The sequence below is a fragment of the Elgaria multicarinata genome, chromosome 9, assembly GCF_023053635.1.
Source record: "Elgaria multicarinata webbii isolate HBS135686 ecotype San Diego chromosome 9, rElgMul1.1.pri, whole genome shotgun sequence".
Taxonomy (NCBI): Eukaryota; Metazoa; Chordata; class Lepidosauria; order Squamata; family Anguidae; genus Elgaria; species Elgaria multicarinata.
Window position 1 is genome coordinate 54,297,498 of NC_086179.1, and position 17,817 is coordinate 54,315,314.

Here is a 17,817-nt window from a genome sequence, read left to right on the forward strand (position 1 = left end):
AATGTATACGTTTAAAAGATTTTACTGTGGATGTATCTGTGTAGATTTTTGTGAATGTGTGTGAAGAGAGGAATAGAGGTACATAGCAACACCAGGTGGTGAGATGCTGATTTAATATCTTCTTTCATCTTAGTTATATTCATCTGATTATCCAATTTGCATGGTAGAGGAGGAGGTGTGTGCAAATAATATATTTATTATTTAAATGTATAGCCTGCCGTTCACATTTCATTCCCAGGACAAAGTATGTTCAATGTTCACAGAATACCAAGGGTCTCTTGGAGGGGACAGGCAATAGAAAAACAGGGGGCAGGAGAAATGGAATGGAATAGCCTGGGAGAGGGCCTAGCTGGCTGGAACACTGGACAGGAGCATTCCATATGTCATGCAAGCCGCAGTGTAGTGGTAAATTTGGAAGTTCAGATGTTCATCATGACAGATCCCATAGTCGCATCCCCAAGTTCATTGGTAGAGTACCTGCTTTGCATGCAGAAGGTACCAGGTTCAGTCCCCAGCATCTCCAGGTAGGGTGAGGGAAGTCTCTGGCCTGGAACTCTGGAGAGGTGCTGGCAGACAATGTTGATCTTACTGGACTAGATGGACACAGTCTGACACAGTATAAGGAAGTTTCCTAGAGCTCCATCACACCTACTTTTTCCTGCAATGAGCAGGGGGTTGGACTCGATGGCTTCATAGGCCCCTTCCAACTCTACTATTCTATGATCCTATGATTCTATAATGCAGGCAGTTGCATTGATCCAGATTGATACAACAGTTATAGCATCTCCACCAGGAAGAAGTCTTTTGTAAAGCGGATTCAAGAGGCCACCACAACTTTTTCACTCTACAACTGGAATATATTGTTGCTGGAAGGGCTGATGTCAAGGGTAACCATGGTCAGGTTTCTGTTGAGGGGGCCCACTACAATAGACCTTTGCAGTTGTTCCGACACTATAAAGCAGTAGTGTAGATCCAGCCTAAGTGACTTCCACAGGGTACAAGGGATACTTAGAAATACACAGGTTCTTTAGAGTTTTCCCTTTCTTGTTAAAAACACACACATGGATAACTAAAACTGTGATTCTATACACACTTACCTGTGAACAGGCTCATTCAAAGTATTGCACTATAAATATTTATGTGAGCCTCTCAGAGACTTAGGGATACACCATTCAATAAACCTAATAAATAAGTGTAGCACTTATGATTGATGCAATCAATGATATGTGCAAACTGCAGTCCAGAAAACAGTCTTGGTAAACATCCTGGTAGGAAACAAAAAGGGCATTGACTTTATCACTAACAGTACACACACACACACACACACACACACACGTATATACTGTTGAATTAAGTGGGGGCTTGCTCTAATGTTGCAGACCTATTTACCAGAGGTGAGCAACATGTGGCCCTTGGGCCAAATGTAGCCCCCACAGTTTCAGGAGGACTCAAAGAAAATCCTTTTAAAAAAATTAAAACAAAATGACATCTGGAGCTGCTACAGAGTGCCGAAGGGTCAAATTAACTTAGTTGCAGCAAATCTTGAGCCTTTTAGTGCTCCATAGCAGCTCCTGATTACATTTTATTATTTTGTTTTTGTATTTTATTTCCCCCGTTTTCAGCACCCGTGGGGGTAGTGCAGCCTATAGTGGGATCCAGGAGGTAAAAAATGGCTGCCAGATCTCCCAAGGGTGCCCACTCTTGCTATACACAACTACCTTGGAGCAGGTTTCAATGAAGTTATCAGGGCTTACTTCTGAGTAGACATTATAGCATTGGGTTATAAACCTTATCAATGTCATGCAAATTTTGAGATTCACCCAATGTTTTAGATTCTAGGGAAATTCTACTTTTTACAGTTATTTGCACATTTGTCCCAAATAACAACTTCTTCTGTTGGAATCTGATGTGGATATTTCACAACCTAAAAAGAAGCAACCCTTGGTAAATGGTTACCAATGAAATCTTTATCTTATTTTAAAAGTTACTGGGTTTTATTTTAAAGTTATCATTACGGTCTTGTCTTAAATAAAATCTTTGTATTCTTATGTGACCAAAATTATACTGAAGTTAATATTACTTTTCAAAGCACCTCCAAGAAATCTTCAGTTCATTTGAGAAAAAAATTATTAGATACCAAGTTTGACATGAGTCATTTTACTCATACGTTATATCCTCCTTTTGTTTTGACTACAATCTTAAGTAGACAAAACAGAGGATAAGCAAAAAGGATATGGCATATGAGCTAAATGACTGATGTGAGTTAGGAAGGCATGGTGATAAGAAAGCATACAAAGTGTCTCCTAAATATTCAACCCGTGATCCAACAAGCTGCATTATGAGACAGAAGCCGATGAATCCCATTACATACAAAGTTCTGTGTGTGCGTGTGCATAATAAAGGTTTTGACTTTTTTTTTAATATTTACTAGTATAAGTATTAATATTATTATTTTCTGCCTTTCTACCACAGATTGGCCATCAAAGCAGTTTACGGAGTCAGTAATATATAAAAATAAAACAAAAAATAAAATAACAAACTAATGATTAAAATTGCATAACATCCATAATAAAATCATAATAGGATCTCCTTGTCCTGCATCACAAACTACTTTTGAAATGCCTAAGTTTTAAAAGCAGTTTGACATGTAATGTAAGACACTGATGTGTGGTTCAGGAGATGTTCAGACACCCCTCCAAGTATGAAGAGAGTTCCAAATGGTGGCCTCAGTAATTAAAAGGGATTGTGGCAATTTTCAAAAAATTGAAAAACCCATCTCCAGCGCATACAGCCCTTGCTTTAAGCTCCTATATGCCTGCTGCCCATTCTCCTTATTTCTAGACCTTAAGGCTTGAAACTGTATGAACAATGTCTATGAAAATCTCAAGAGAGAGAGAGATAATGAGCCAGATTTCCAGTGAACTGCAGTGCCTTGCAATGCTGTTTTCCATTTCCCATGACTTGCAGAAGCACAATAAGCAAATATATGTAGAAAGAAAAAGGAAAGGAACCTCTCGTGCAAGCACTTGAGTCATTGCTGACTCCTAGAGGGATGCCTACTTTCGCTGATGTTTTCTTGGCAGACTTTGTAGCGGGGTGGTTTGCTATTGCCTTCCCCAGTCGCAGTTACCTTTCCCCCAGCTAGCTGGGTACTCATTTTACTGACCTTGGAAGGATGGAAGGCTGAGTCGACCTGAGCCGGCTGCCTGAGAACCAGCTTCCGCTGGGATCGAACTCAGGCCGTGGGGAGAGTTTCGGCTGCAGTAACTGCCGCTTACCACCACATGAGGCTTATGTAGACGGGTTACAATTTACATAATTTACAATGGACACTTAAAAATTCCTGATACAGAATTGGTGTTAACTTGGCACAGAATGTTTTCAGCACATTGTTTACATAGTTTTGACAATACTTTCCCAAAATGCCTGACAGCAGTTTCTGAAACAATCATTATATCACACAGCTCCACACGGCTCTATAATAACCCAAGAGTAGTGATTCTTATATGAAGGAATAGAGCCCACAAATGTATAATTGGACTCTTCTGATTGGGTTGTCACAGTGCCAGTGCTGGATATTGGTCTTGCCACACACTTATGATTTGTGTGTGCAATTGAATGGACTCCTCCAATTTCCTGTCCAAAGAAGAGCAAAGATTATAGCCCAAAATAGGAAAATTAAGTGAGTTATGTGTTCATTTGAGGGTGGGGAAGGCCCTTTTGAGGGGTTCAAAATATAAATTAGGGTGACATAACAAGCAAAAGGTTTGGAACAAGGAAAGTTTTTCATTGAAAAATGGCTTTAAAGGAACACACATCTTGTGCAAGTAAATAGAAGATCGGCAGTTTTATTTTTATTGGTAGCATTTAACATGCATGTCAATGTTTTTAAAAGATGTTCATTTCAGGATGAAAGTTCATAAACTGCTCCTTTTGGAAGAGGAGAAATCATAGGTTGACATTCTAAGCCTTCATAATTACATGCTCAGTGATCATATTTGGAAACATCTGCCACTGCTAACCCCTAATTACAACTTTTTTTAGAGGGTCTGTGAGTTAAAATGCTTATACGTGGCAGCCAGCCTAGTGTTGTGGCACCAAAGCAAGCCTCTGCCATGCATGAAATTCTACTTCTAGGAGTAAAGTGCCTGAAGAAAACACATTCTGAAAGTGCTACAGAAGAGTAGTGATGTTTTCTGTGAGTGGAAAATGCTTAAATTTCAAAGGAACATATTCCCAGTGGCAATAGAATGCCACACAGTTTGAACTTTACCTTTCGAGACACATGGAAAGGAAATTCGGTTGTCTTACCATGGAAGAAGAACCATGGAATCTGGAAGGAAAATGTGAAAAAGTTTCTTCCTGCACTCTAAATTGCTACTCTGGCATCCCTTAAAAGATAGGTGACTAAAAAAGCTCATATAATCTCAGCCCATTATCAGAAGCTTGTGGGATGTGTCCAGCAGAAGGTTATTTCCTGAACAGACCTAGCATGAGCGTTTACACTGAGATGTTCTAAGCAATCTATTATTATAAAGCAGCCTCAAACAACTCAAATAACCAGGACAAACGGAGCCTATCAGCCATGTATGGCAGTCCACAAAGGGCAACTAAAATTATCAAGGGACCTCAGCATTTCCCCTATGAGGGAAGGTTACAACGACAGGGATTGTTCAGGTTGGAAAAAAGGAAGCTTAGGGGAGACATGATAGAGGTGTACAAAATTATGCATGGTGTGGAGAATGTGGATAGGAAGACATTTTTCTCCCTCTCCCATAAGACTAGAACCCAAGGACTTCCTATGAAGCTGATTGGTGGGAGATTCAGGACAGAGAAAAGAAAGTATTTCTTCACACAACACATAAACTATGGCATTCACTACAACAAGATGTGGTGATGGCCACCAGTTTGGATGGCTTTAAAAGGGGGTGGACAAATTCATGGAAGAGAACCTGGTCAACAGTTGGTTGGCCACTGTGTGAACAAAGTGCTGGACTAGATGGACCCTTGGTCTGATGCAGCATGGTTCTTCTTGTGTTCTTAAGAGTTAGCAAGCTTCTTGCTTGCCAAGAACTGCAAAAAACAGAGTTGTGTGTGTGTGTCAAGCACCTGGCACTTGACCGATCACAATTTGTTTAGATCCGTAGCATTCAAAAATTTAGAAGTGGGAGACTGAGGCCACAGCTAGACCTAAGGTTTATCCTGGGATCATCCAGGGTTCGCCCCTGCCTGAGCACTGGATGCCCTGTGTGTCACCTAGATGAACAGGTTTGACCCCTGGATGATTCAGGGATAAACCTTAAGTCTAGCTATGGCCTATGGCAGATCAATCAGAGCTCATGCTTACTTTTCATCATTTATGTTTTTGTTTTAGATAAAGGCTAACTCATGGGCATAATTTATCTTGTACAAAAGGGTACAGGACTTGGAAGGGTGAATGAAACAAAGAAGATCAATGTCGGCTAGTTGTTGGGGATGGTTGGGGGAGGAATAGGAACTAATCCTGAACTCCTAGATTATGCTTATGGTACTTTGAGGAGACCTATCAACTGCCCTTGACTTGGAGTTCGCAGGTCAGGGACCCAGTTGCACCTGTCCTCCACATCCACACTTTGTTTATATTGGTGGGCATCATTGTGTGTCTATCAAAAGTGGCATGTAACAGTGGTCCTTGACCTTGTGCAGAGGTAACTTCTAACAACCAATCCACATGGCATGTTATTCCAACCTGTCTTTGACTGGGTATGTATGTTATAGTATGACAAACATTTCAGACAAGCATGCTATGCCATGATAGTTGCCATTATGAAAAACATGTTTCTTTTGAATCCATCAGTAATGAATCTGAGACAGAAGTACTATTATCTGTCTACTTATCTGCATTAGATCAGTACTAGTATTACACATGTTTGGCTGCAGAAGGTCCCAGGTTCAAACCCCAGCATATTGGAGCAGAGCTGGGAAAGATCTGTTTGAAATCCTGGAAAGCTGCTTCCAGTCTGTATGGACCACATATGGCAATGTTCTTTGCTGCAAGGCCCAAGAGCCACTGGTGGCTTCCAACCACCTCAAGTGCCACTCTCTGTTCACAGGCGGCCCTCAAAGGCTTGCTATAAAACATGGGTGCCCATGTTGCCACCACCACCCAAGTTCCTCCCCGTACTATGACTGCTACTGCAGTTGTGCTGAGAGGAGGGTGCAAAGGGATGACTCTTCTCAGGTACTGCTTTCCCCAGCACAATTGGGTCCCCAACATCCCACCAAACAGCTTTTGGAAACATGTATGTGTGTGTGTGTGTGTGTGTGTGTGTGTGTGTGTTCCTGTACATCGCCACATGCAGCTTTCGGGAGCCAAGAGGTTTCCCACCACTATTATAGACAATATACTGAGTAAGAAAGATCAATGAAAAGGTAGCTTTCTATGTTCAGCATTCATTTATTTCAGAGGTGGGGAACTTGTGGTCCTCCAGATGTTTTCACCTACAAGTCCCATAAGTCCTAGACAGCATAGGCAATTGTGAGGGATCATGGGGGTTGAAGGCACACACAAAAACTATCCAGAGGGCACAAGCTGCCTATCCCTCATTCATTCATCGATCGATATCCTGCCTGCCAGTTGCTTCAAAAGGAGCCTCAGGGAAGTGAACAGCAACAAAAAGTAACTCAACAAGTTCCAATCAATCCAATATATTAAAACAGATTAAAAAGTAGAGGGACACAAAATAAATAAATAAATAAATAAATAAATAAATAATAGCATATTTTAAGAATGCCTCTTTTAAGTCTGAGAAGCACCCAAATTCATTGTCCAAATGCAACAATAAAATCTTAACGGATCTTCTAAAAATAAAAACCAAGTGGACCTGCTGAACCCTCTCTAGGACTGGAGTTCCACAATGATTGTGCTACCATTGAGAAGCCTTGCCCCTTGTTCCAGCCGACCTAACATCAGACATTGCAGGCCCAACTGAAGCACTCTGGGAAGGCTCTTATGAGGGCAGGCATTCCTTGAGATAACCTGGATCAAAGCTATTTAGAGTTTTTGAGGGCAAAACTATCACTTTATATTGAACATAGAAACAAACTAGAAGCTGATCCAGGTCCTTTAGTATGGGTGTTATAACCTCCAGACAACTCAGGTGAGCCACTTGCATTCCAAACACGAAGCTTCACATGGGCAACTATACTGAAATAAATGCTAATGGCTCTGCTCATTCTTGCATAAGACAGAAGAAAAAAATCAGCTACTTTGTAATAAAAATGATTAAAACCCAATGGGAGGTCTAGTTATTATTGTAAGCCATCTTGTCAGGGCTTCTGCCCTAAAAGGCAGCCAAGAAATGTTTTAAATAAACAAATTGGACAAGTTTGTGCTGATTTTGAAGTGCTGTCAGGGTGTCAAAGACCATTTCACAGAGAATTCCATTTTAGGACCACTTCAGATATGACAAAATTCCTACAGAGAAAACACTTCCATGTAGGAAATCTGTCCTCATGTAGATAATAACATATGATGATCACACAGACATTTCATAGTACATTCATGAGTGAGAAGCTTAACCAACAGCAAACTATGCATGTGAGCAGTCTTTACACATGGTGATCTAATGTGTGAGTTGCATACAGTTGCACCTATGAAAGTATTTTCCATATAGAAGTGTGTGTGTGTGTGTGTGTTTTAGTAGACCAAGTAGTCATTAGTCTGAAAGTGCAAAAGCATCCATTACCAGTTTTATGCAAGTACATTTCTTAGAAATGTTTGTTTGACCTACATCATGGAACGACTAGGTTGGGCTATAGATGCAATGTATGTGCATACTAAATAGAAAGTTTGGATTTTCAAAGTGTGTCTAACAATTTAAACACAGACACATATTTAGCCAGCAGCTAGATCAAGTAATGATCACAAAAGACAACTAGTGGTAAATGCCCAACACAGGCAGTCCTTGAAGAAAGTAATGTGGATTATCACCTTAGCAATTCCAACTGAAAATATAATTGGAAGTTTAAGGCAACCTTTTTTCTGTCTAAAGACTACATAATCAATTATTATCCTAAAATTGTTAACAGTATAACAATGTTCATGTTCATTTCAAAGATGTGATTAGTATGTCAAAGATTGTTTCTAAGTATATTTAGCACTGATTTTATTTACTGTCCTTTATTCATCTTAGATTTCCAAGATGCTGAAACATTTGTTCGGAGCAGTAGAAATACAGCCCCTCCCTTTAATCCTATAACACATAGTCCACAGAATTTTCTTGGCAGTAGCAGTGCAGTGGTTTTCATCAAAAACGTTACAGAAAGCAACAATAAAAACATGGACAAACTCAATCTTAACCAGAATTTATTTGAAGTGACAAAAAAACCCTGGATTCCCACTACTACCCATCATTTCACTAGCACCACAGAAAAGGTAAGATAACTTATTAACTGGATTAGATTACACTTCATTTGATCATGGGAACAGGTAGACCACAAGAAAAAAGAGCACTTGGGAACAGTCAATCTTATTGTATGGATTTAAATTCCCAAAGAAACAACCTCCAGGAAAGCAAAATGCCTCAAACACTAGGGTACTGCACCCTGGCTCTTTCCATGAACTGCTAATTCAGCAAGTAGAAAAGAAATGTACAAAATAATAGGGAGCAGAGGCCAGGGAAGAGCTCATTGTTGTCCTATCAATAATCAAAGAAGGTCTGGCTTAGGCCAGCTCTACACCTTGTGTCAAATCATGGAATATAAACACTTTGAAAGCAGAATATGGATTGTGCTCCAACAGTTATCAGGGCACTTCAATACCACTATAAAGCAGTAGTATAGATCTAGCCTTAGTGGACTGAGCAATGTAAGACTAGAAAGTTTAGCTCTTTGGTTTGGTAACAGAATAATAATGTGGTAACAGCACAGGTGTAGAAAATTCCCATCTTTCAACTGTTACTGAGACATACATGTCTTCTTTATATGCATGGACCACAATGTGTGGTTGGAATGTATAACAGAACAGGTACATGATTCAGAGACATAGTTTAGGCTTGGTTTGTTGATGTGTTGCATACTGAAATATCCCACAGCCTCTCAGAATATTTTCAAATAGAAATTCCACGTTTATATAGATTTATGGTGGATCATAGTGTATTAAATACATGTTATCTTTCTTGCTTTTAACCATCCATCAATATATGTAATTTGTCCAACTCAAAGGAAGCACAAAAATCCAGTTATGTATTTAATATTTATCTGAGGTATATACAGGATAGTATTAAGTGTTAAGTATTGTTGTGAAGGTCAATAACATTTCTTCGTGTACATGATGAAAACCTGGATGCTGCTGTTGTATTTGACTGAGGCAAACCCATTTTCAAGGCACAATGGCAATTGCTTGGTGTTTCGTTTTTTATATTTATATTAGAGCAACCTTGGGTTGCAAGTAAATCTACAGCTTGCACATTCAGAACTATGAGAAAGGCTATGCAAAACCCATTTCCTCCCGATAAAAGGAGAGAGATTGGTGGGGTTTTTTTTAAATAGCCAGGAAACCTTGGGAAAGGATCTAAAACAGACTGCTATTAGTGATATGTCCTGTCACTCCCCAAACTTACTTCCAGATCTTTCCTTCACACTCTCGTCTTAAAACCTGGCTCAGCAGAAATAATCAGTATTTGTTGAAAGCTTGCATATTTACCATGTCTATTCAGTATCGGCTTTGCTGTTTATTTAGTGGTATGATTATTATTCCATTAAAATATCGTTGTTGGTGTATTATGTTGCTATTTCTCTGACGTTCTAATGCCAACTTTGAATCTTTTTGTACTGTTTAGTTGAAATAGTTGAAATATAATTAAAGGTGAGTTCTTCAGTATAATTTCAGATTTCAAACTAGTATGTCTATATGTTGTTGGTTGGTTGCTTTGTTTTGTTTCTACCAAAGGCTCATTCCCATGACCACATAATCCACTGAATTTACTTCAAGTCATGTGTGCCATATGCTAAGATGGCTGTTTGAACACCAAAACCATGTGCAAATTTGTACGAATTAGTCTTTAATTTAATATTACATAGACTAAAATCTAACTGAATTAATTCAGATGGAGGTGAAAAAAAGATAAATTTCTAGAACAGTTTGACAAATTAAAATATTTCTTTAAAAAGAAAATTAAGGCTGCAATCCTATATACACTTAACTGAAATCAATTGGGCTGAATAGATAGATGGCATACACCCAAATGTTCTGGGCAGAGCAATCCAAAGAAGTACTTTTTCGCACTACACAGATTTAAACTATGGTATTCGCTATCACAAGATATAGAGATGACCACTTTTTGGACAAGTTTAAAAAGGGATTAGGCAAATTCGTGGAGGATAAAGCTATCAATTAGTCATGATGGCTATATGTTACCTCCAGATTCAGAGGCAGTGCCAGTTGGTGGAGAACAGAAACTTGAAGGTGCTGTTATGTCCTGCTTGTGAGCTTCCCATTGGAGCATCTTGATAGACACTGTGAAAATGGAATACTGGATTAGATAGGCCCTTGTCCTGATCCAGCACAGTTCTTATGTTCCAGGGCAGATGAGGGAGAATATGGGGCAGAGGGGGCAGCTGGAGGGGAAATAACTGTAAGTTTGTTTTTCATTATGTTTTTTAATGAATAATATTGCTAATATTTTGTATTTATTGTATTTTAATCTCCTTGTAAACAACTTAGAGTTATTCCCCTCCCCTGCCACCACTCCTTTTATTCCGACATCTCTTCTGAGGTTACAATTGCTTGGAATCTCTTCCAAGGGGTGGGAGGGGAAATCCACAATTGAATCTCCTCCTGGATAGCTCCATAAAGAACTCAAATATGGAAATGTTTCTCTTCTGACAAAAGCATGTAACTGACCACTAAAATCAACCTTCTTACCAGTGGACTGGAAGGTGGTTTGCTTTTTAGAAAGGGTTCTAAGAGGGGTCCAGAAAATTGCAGACCTATCAGCCTATTGTCCACCCTGTATAGATTGTGAAAATCATGATTAAAGCTAGAATTATTAAACATATTGAATAGCAAGCCTGAAGCTGCAAGCCTGTGCACCCTTATCTGGGAATAAATTCCATTGAATTAACTGGGGCAATATTCTGAATAAAATTTCTTAGGACTGTGCATCTTTTGAGATAGAATCAGAATAAAGTCCTTTATTTTTTTAGTGTATTGACAAGCATGAAGACAAGGATAATCCAGTAGACATTACATACTTTGAATTCCTAAAAGCTTTGGCAAAGTGTCTCACTAAAGACTCCTGAGTAAACTTAACAATCAACACATAAGAGGACGGGTTCTCTTATGGACCAATAACTGGTTAAAGAACAGGAAGCAAGTGGCAGAAATAAATGGTCAGTCCTCGCAATTTAGAGAAGTGAGCATTAGGATTGCCCAGGGATGTATTTTGGCACTAGAGCTATTTAATACATTCATAAATGATATGGAGCAAGGACTGAACCAAGCTTGCAGATAACTCCATATTATTCAGGGTGATGAAGGTCCAAGCAGATGGCAAAGGGTCCCAAGGGAATCTCTCTAAATTGAGTGAATGGACAACAAAATGGCAAATTAGGTTCAATGTAAGTAAGTGAAAAGTGGTGCACATTGAAGCAAACATCTCATATATTGATGGGATCTGAACTGGTGGTTACTAACTAGGAAAGAGATCTTAGAGTCATGGTGGATAGCTCAGTGGAAACATCAACTCGGTCCATGATGGCAGTGAAAAAGGCAAATTCTGTATTAAGAATAATTATGAAAGCGATTGAAAATAAAATGGCCAGTATTGTAACAGCGAGTTTATACAAACCTGTGGGGTGACCACATTTGGAACATTGTGTACAGTTCTGGTTGCCTTATCTCAAAAATAATATTGGAGCTCCTTCCTTACAAGGAAAGGTTAAAGTGATAGAAAAGTTTTCCTCTTCTCATAATACTAGGATTCAAGTTTAGGGATGGATGAATCTATCAATTTTGCTTTCTTCTGCATCTGGTTCCAAGTTCCTTCTTTCCCGCATATGAAGAAATGTGCGAATTCTGGTAATGTTTTTATAAAAAATGAACCAAAATGAAATTCTCACTCATTTGCACCAGCCAAATTCAATAGCTAAATGGACAGGACTATGATGCACCTGTCTGCCATATAGCTGTTAAAGGAGACTCTTTGAGTTGGTGGTGTGTGTTTTTCTGACTAATTCAGCACTAACATGGTTGAATACACAGAGATTCAGACTGACTTTTGAGAGCTAAGCATTCAAAGCCAGGCAACATACTACTGAATACCAGCCATTAGGAGTAAATCCAGAGAAAACTGTTCGCCTTCATCTCCTGCTTGAGTGGCTTCCCAGAGACATGGGGGAAATCACATTTCTTTACCGTCGCTTCTCCGCCTACATGTTTGTCCCTCATTACTTCGTCTTTCAAAAGAGGAAGTAAACAACGTGCACAAGGCCCATTCAGTGGGCCATTTTGATTGCACTGCTTCTCCTGCACACAGCAGGAGATAGTGGCAACTTCCATCTCAAAAAATGTTGGACTTACTGGAGTGTTTTTTTGTCACACAAAGAAGGCTAGAAGGTGTGGGAGGTGCGTGGGACGCAGACGACGTCATGAGGGGGACCTGTGAAAATCTGTGAGTGTCCAGCGACGAGCATGCAATAAAACACTCATCTTTGGCCCTAAGGTGGCCCTTAGTTGGCCACCTTGGGAAACAAGATGTTGAACTAGGTGGACCTTTAAAGACAGTTCTTGTTTTCATAATAGCTTTTCGAGCAATCACAGAGAGTTGTATCCAATGGGTTGCATCCAAAGTTTGTGTAATGTATGTCCCATTCATTTCAATGGATCTACTCTAAGTAGAGCTAATATTGGATACAACCCAATGTTATGTGCATGCCATTAGAGGCACATAGTCACCACTGCATGTAGTAGCTGCAACCATGAGGAAGAATCTAATAGTGACCACCCACGAGTGGCCAGCCCGATGTAAGGCAGTTCCATTTACCTGCCCATTTTAGAAATGAATGTTTCTATTCACTTGGGGCTTGCCCCAAAAGCAACAAATCTCCATTGTGCAAGCAGTGGGTGCCGTGTGCGCAACAGAATCAGGCACTCATGGAACTGAAGTGGTGATTGGACCCTGCTCGTGGATGGGCAGCATTGCATACTGCCCATTTACAGGCATGTTGTAGTCCAGATGAATTTCACATCATTATTATGAAGTTTTTGTATTGTTTGTATAATTTTATCTGTACACCGCCCTGAGATCCTAGAGATATAGGACAGAATACAAGTGTTTAAATAAATAAATAAATAAATAAATAAATAAATAAATTTTTAACGATCTACGTAACTGCTGTAAAGTTCAGAGTGGCTGAAAATCTGTTGCATTATTTACAGTACAGGCTTTTCAAACCCAAAGTGGTGCAGCATTTGGAAATATAAAAAAGCAGCATGAGCATGACATATCTTTGTATAGACCCCAAACCCTTCCATCCTTCTTCAATACTTGCCTTCATTCTGCTGCAAACTTTCCCATGTTTCCAACTTGTTCCTAAACTGATAAATAGCTCTAGCTTGAAGTATTTGCAGTAGTTGTTCTTAGTGAAGCCTAAATTAAAAATAAGGCGCAAATGACAGAATTAATTTGTCTGTTGTTGTTTTTTCATTTATATTGTTCCCTGAGAATATGGATTTTTATTTTTTTTACTTATGCATTGTTAAGGATAATTTGGGAAGAAAATGGTAGCTGCCTCAAAGGCAGATGCTGATACAAGAAAAAACCCAGGCTGAGGCGATCCAATGTTACTCCTCCATCCATGAAATGGAAATATCACTGAACATAAAATTCTCTTTAGTGCGTAATCTTGTGTTTTCAAGGCAGACAGGCTAAATTGGCTGGGATATACAAGAGAAACATAATGGTTCTGTATCTGTTGGTTACTGATTTATTCTTGCTAAGAAAGCAAAGAGGAAATTTGTAGTTCCTGTAAAAGAGATTGGAGAGTTTGCCTAGAAATAATGAACTATATCTCAGCTCTCAGGGGCACTTCAGGTCTTTGTTTGCACAGTTAGGGCAGGAGTTCAGGACAGTCACTGCTGAGGTTGTTATTTTGGGGTTATCCACCTTTGCCTTCTTTTGCAACCTCAACCTAAGGAAGCAACCCCGAGAAACAGCATGTGGATCCACTGTTGGTTGTTTTTTTAATGCATGTGGCTGGACCTCACTTCAGGTATCCGTCATGTGGTCATTTCCCTCTGGCTAAGGCCAATAGAGATGAGGACAGAAAGCCGGATTCTTATATTAGACAGCGTGGGCAAATCCATGACTGAAGTCTGTATTCAGGCAATCGCTGTCCTTTTTTTGTAGTTGTTGTCAAAACAAGAAGCAGCCGCTCTGACTCCCAGGGGAAAGTCCGAGAGAGAGAGAGAGAGAGAGAGAGAGAGAGGGAGAGAGAGGGAGGGAGGGGCAAGGGACTCGGATGAGCCCAGCCAGGGCCGAGGCAAGTGTGACACGGGGAGGTTTACAAAGGACATTCCAGGGGGAGGAGAAACGCCTGAAGGAAATCATCTCCCATTCCATCGACTGTCAGAAATAGCCCTGGGGGGAAAAGTCCCAGGCCAGGGAGGGAAGGAGGAAGGAAGAGAGGTGGGGTGGGTGCGGTGGAGGAAAAAGAACAGCGGAGAAAAGGGGTGATAGTGAGAGAGTGGAAAAGCGAGAGAGAAAGAGCAGCGAGCGACGTGAGGAGAGGAGCTCTAGAAAGCGCGGGGCACAGCGAGAGTCCTGGGAAAGGGAGGAGGCAGCGCGCGGCAGGCTGAGAGGCGCCGCTTTCCTCGTTTGCCTCTTCAGGCATTAGCGCCGCTGCAGGCGGAGGGGAAGAAAGCAGTCTTTTAGGGGCCTTGGAAATTGAGCGCCGAAGCGCCTGGCCAGGGCCGGGTCAGAATGGCAGCGCGGGAAGAGCGGCCACCAGCCGTCTCTTGCCGCGCCTGGTCGCCGCCGCGCCCGCAAGCAGCCCCGGGCAGCAGCCCTTGCGCACGCCCCGCCCGGAGGAAAGTCCGAGGAGCCTCCTGAGCGCCTGCGGCTGCCGAGCTGGCCAGCAGAGGGCCGCCGCGGGCTGCAACCCTCCGCCCTGAAAGCGGGGGGAGCTGAGGAAGCCCGGCGCCGGCGCCGGCGGGGCAAAAGCCGCTTCCTCGCCCCTGCTCCCTCGCAGCTTGCCTTGCAGAGCCAAACGCATGGCAAGGCTGAGATGTGGAGCGGGAGTCTCCTTGTGGATTCTCGCGCTGGCCCTTCTCAAGGTGGGTGACAGACGCTCGCAAGACGAGGGAGGGGGCCGGGGGGGGTCCGCGGGGCAGAAGGGGGACTTGCGAGGCAGGACCCCAACCTCTCCTCCTGCTAAACATACCACCCTTTGCTTTCCCTTCGCTGCTGCTGCTGCTGCTCCTTACATCAGTCTCTTACTTGGCTTTCATTTGCTCTCAGCATCACCTTATCCAAAGATGGAAGAAGTTCTTCTCTCCCTCCCCCGCCCCTTCCAAGATAATGATATATCGTTCCAAGGTGGTTAGTTAACCACTTCAGGTGCGTTCCTTTCTCAATATTCAGTCAACATCACTCCATACATGCTAACTACCACTTCAGCCCTGGGTCCTTTCAAAATGTTAAAGGAGTAGATCCCCCCCCACTTTCAGTATACTTATGGGTAAATTGGGTGTTCCATTCTGTGTTTGCGATTGTGTCTACAGGTGGTAGATATTCCAGATTAGTTAATACAGTGTACAAGGCATGTCTGTGCCATTTGTATAGACATATATAAGGAAGCAATTTCTGTCAAAACAGAGTGAGGTACATTGTGTGTTTAAAGTTAAAGTGTGAGGAACTAAAACTTAGCAGGATGGACTTAAGCAATTGTATAGAAGAGGTCAATTCTTTTACATCTGCTGTTTTTGATACTTCTCTAGAGTGGTCTAGGAGCTCCAGTAAAATGTACCATCAACCAGACAGAGTGGAAGGTCTCCAGCCGGTCTGTCTATCTCAGGTGGAACAGTCTGGGGAATCCCTGTAACTTCAGTGTAACCTGCAGCTCCCGCAATGCCTTATACAGGGTTTGCCAGCCCATCCAGAAAACCAACGGTTCCTATGAGTGCGACTTCAATGGCTTGGAAGCAGGGACTCTGTATTTTCTCAAGATTGTCTCTCTGTCTGATGAAGAAGCCAGCAATATTACTTTGCAAACAGGTATGGATGGCAGGTGCAGGTTGGATGAGGAAGGAGGTTTAGGCATGGAGGAATGATCTTCTTTATTGATACATTGTAAGCCACTCCGAGAGCCTCTTGGCTGAGGTGCGGGATAAAAATACTCTAAATAAATAAATATAAATCTGTTGTTGTCCAGTTGTCTCTGTGATACTGTTCACAACAGGATGATATAAAATGAAAAGAAGTGAAGATGGAGAAGGGCTGGCAATGATAATTCTAAACACATTCAGCATATTCCATATGTAGGTTAGTGGGTGCAGAACTAAGCCTCATTTTGCTGTTAATATCACCTCATAAGAGTAATTTCCCTATGCATAGTTTAATAACTGATTTCCATAGCAAGTTGAGCAATGAACTGGATCTCATTAAAGGATGTGTTTTGTAATCTTGAAATGCAGATCTAGGGTTTGATTATTATTTTTTTAAAAAAACTGCATTGTGTTTATTTTGTGAGTGAGCTCACATTTAGAGTTCCTAATTACTTTAGTCATAAACTCTTTAGTATCTGGATACTGATTTGCACAAAAAACTTTAATTGTTCTTGCTCATACCTATCTCTGATTTTCTTTTTTCAAATAATGCAGTTAAAATAACACAAAATGCACGGACTGTATTTCCCACAGTGAGAGATCATGCATGGAAAGTCATTTAGGCTGCAATCCTATCCATTCTTACCTTGGAATAAGCCCCATTTAATGCAATGGGACCTACAGCCAAGTAAACATGTTTAGTATTGCAATCTTATTGTGTAAAGAGCAGGTGATTGTTGTAGTGTTGCAAGGAAATAATTGTCCCTCAGTATATTTAAATAACCTGCCTATTCATGTTTTAATATTAATTTACACAAAGTGTGTAAGATTCTGTTATTTATTTATTTATTTATTTATTTATTACATTTATTTCCTGCCTTTTTTCCTCCAAGAAACCCAAGGCAGCATACATAATCCTCTTCCTTCTCTCCATTTTATCCTCATAACAACCCTGTGAGGTAGGTTGGGCTGAGAGTCTGTGACTGGTCTAAAGTTACCCAGTGGGTTTCCATGGCTGAGTGGTGACTAGAATCTAGATCTCCTGACTCCCAGTCCAACACTCTAGCCACTACACCACACTGGCTCTCATTTTATCAATTTTAATCTGTCCTAAGAGGACATACACTTTTAGAGAACAATTCTATGCATGTTTAGACAGAAAATGGTCCTACAACTCCCAACATCCCTCAGTCAGGTAAGTATGGTTAGGATTGCAGCCGAAATTACATGTTGCTGGAGGGATGCTGTGAGTGATATAACTTTTTTCCGTCTAAACACATATAGGATGTTTAGTGTAAACCTTAGTGTAATAAACTTTAAAGTGTATACCTTAAAGTGTAATAAATCTAGTTTAGATCTGAAATAGATGCAAGCTCCAAAGTGACCCTTCTGGTCTATGTTTCACAAGACATTTTCTTACCGATACATATGTTAAACTCAGAATAGAGGCATTATAAATATAATATTACACAGCCAAGCAAAGTTACCATTACACTGGTCGTACTAGGGAA

The 17,817-nt window shown here is 40.8% G+C and overlaps 1 protein-coding gene across 3 annotated transcripts in view; it reads left to right on the forward strand.

The window, feature by feature from the left end:
- PTPRB (protein tyrosine phosphatase receptor type B) overlaps positions 1–17,817 on the forward strand; it is an 80,542-nt gene that overhangs the window by 4,062 nt on the left and 58,663 nt on the right. The window contains exons 3-4 of one of the 3 annotated variants that reach the window (XM_063133891.1): positions 8,175–8,416; positions 15,980–16,256. In XM_063133891.1, the coding sequence (XP_062989961.1) occupies positions 8,175–8,416; positions 15,980–16,256 (519 nt within the window). Of the gene's footprint in view, positions 1–8,174; positions 8,417–15,184; positions 15,317–15,979; positions 16,257–17,817 lie in introns of those variants that run through there. The other 2 variants (XM_063133890.1, XM_063133888.1) reach the window with 2 other exon arrangements.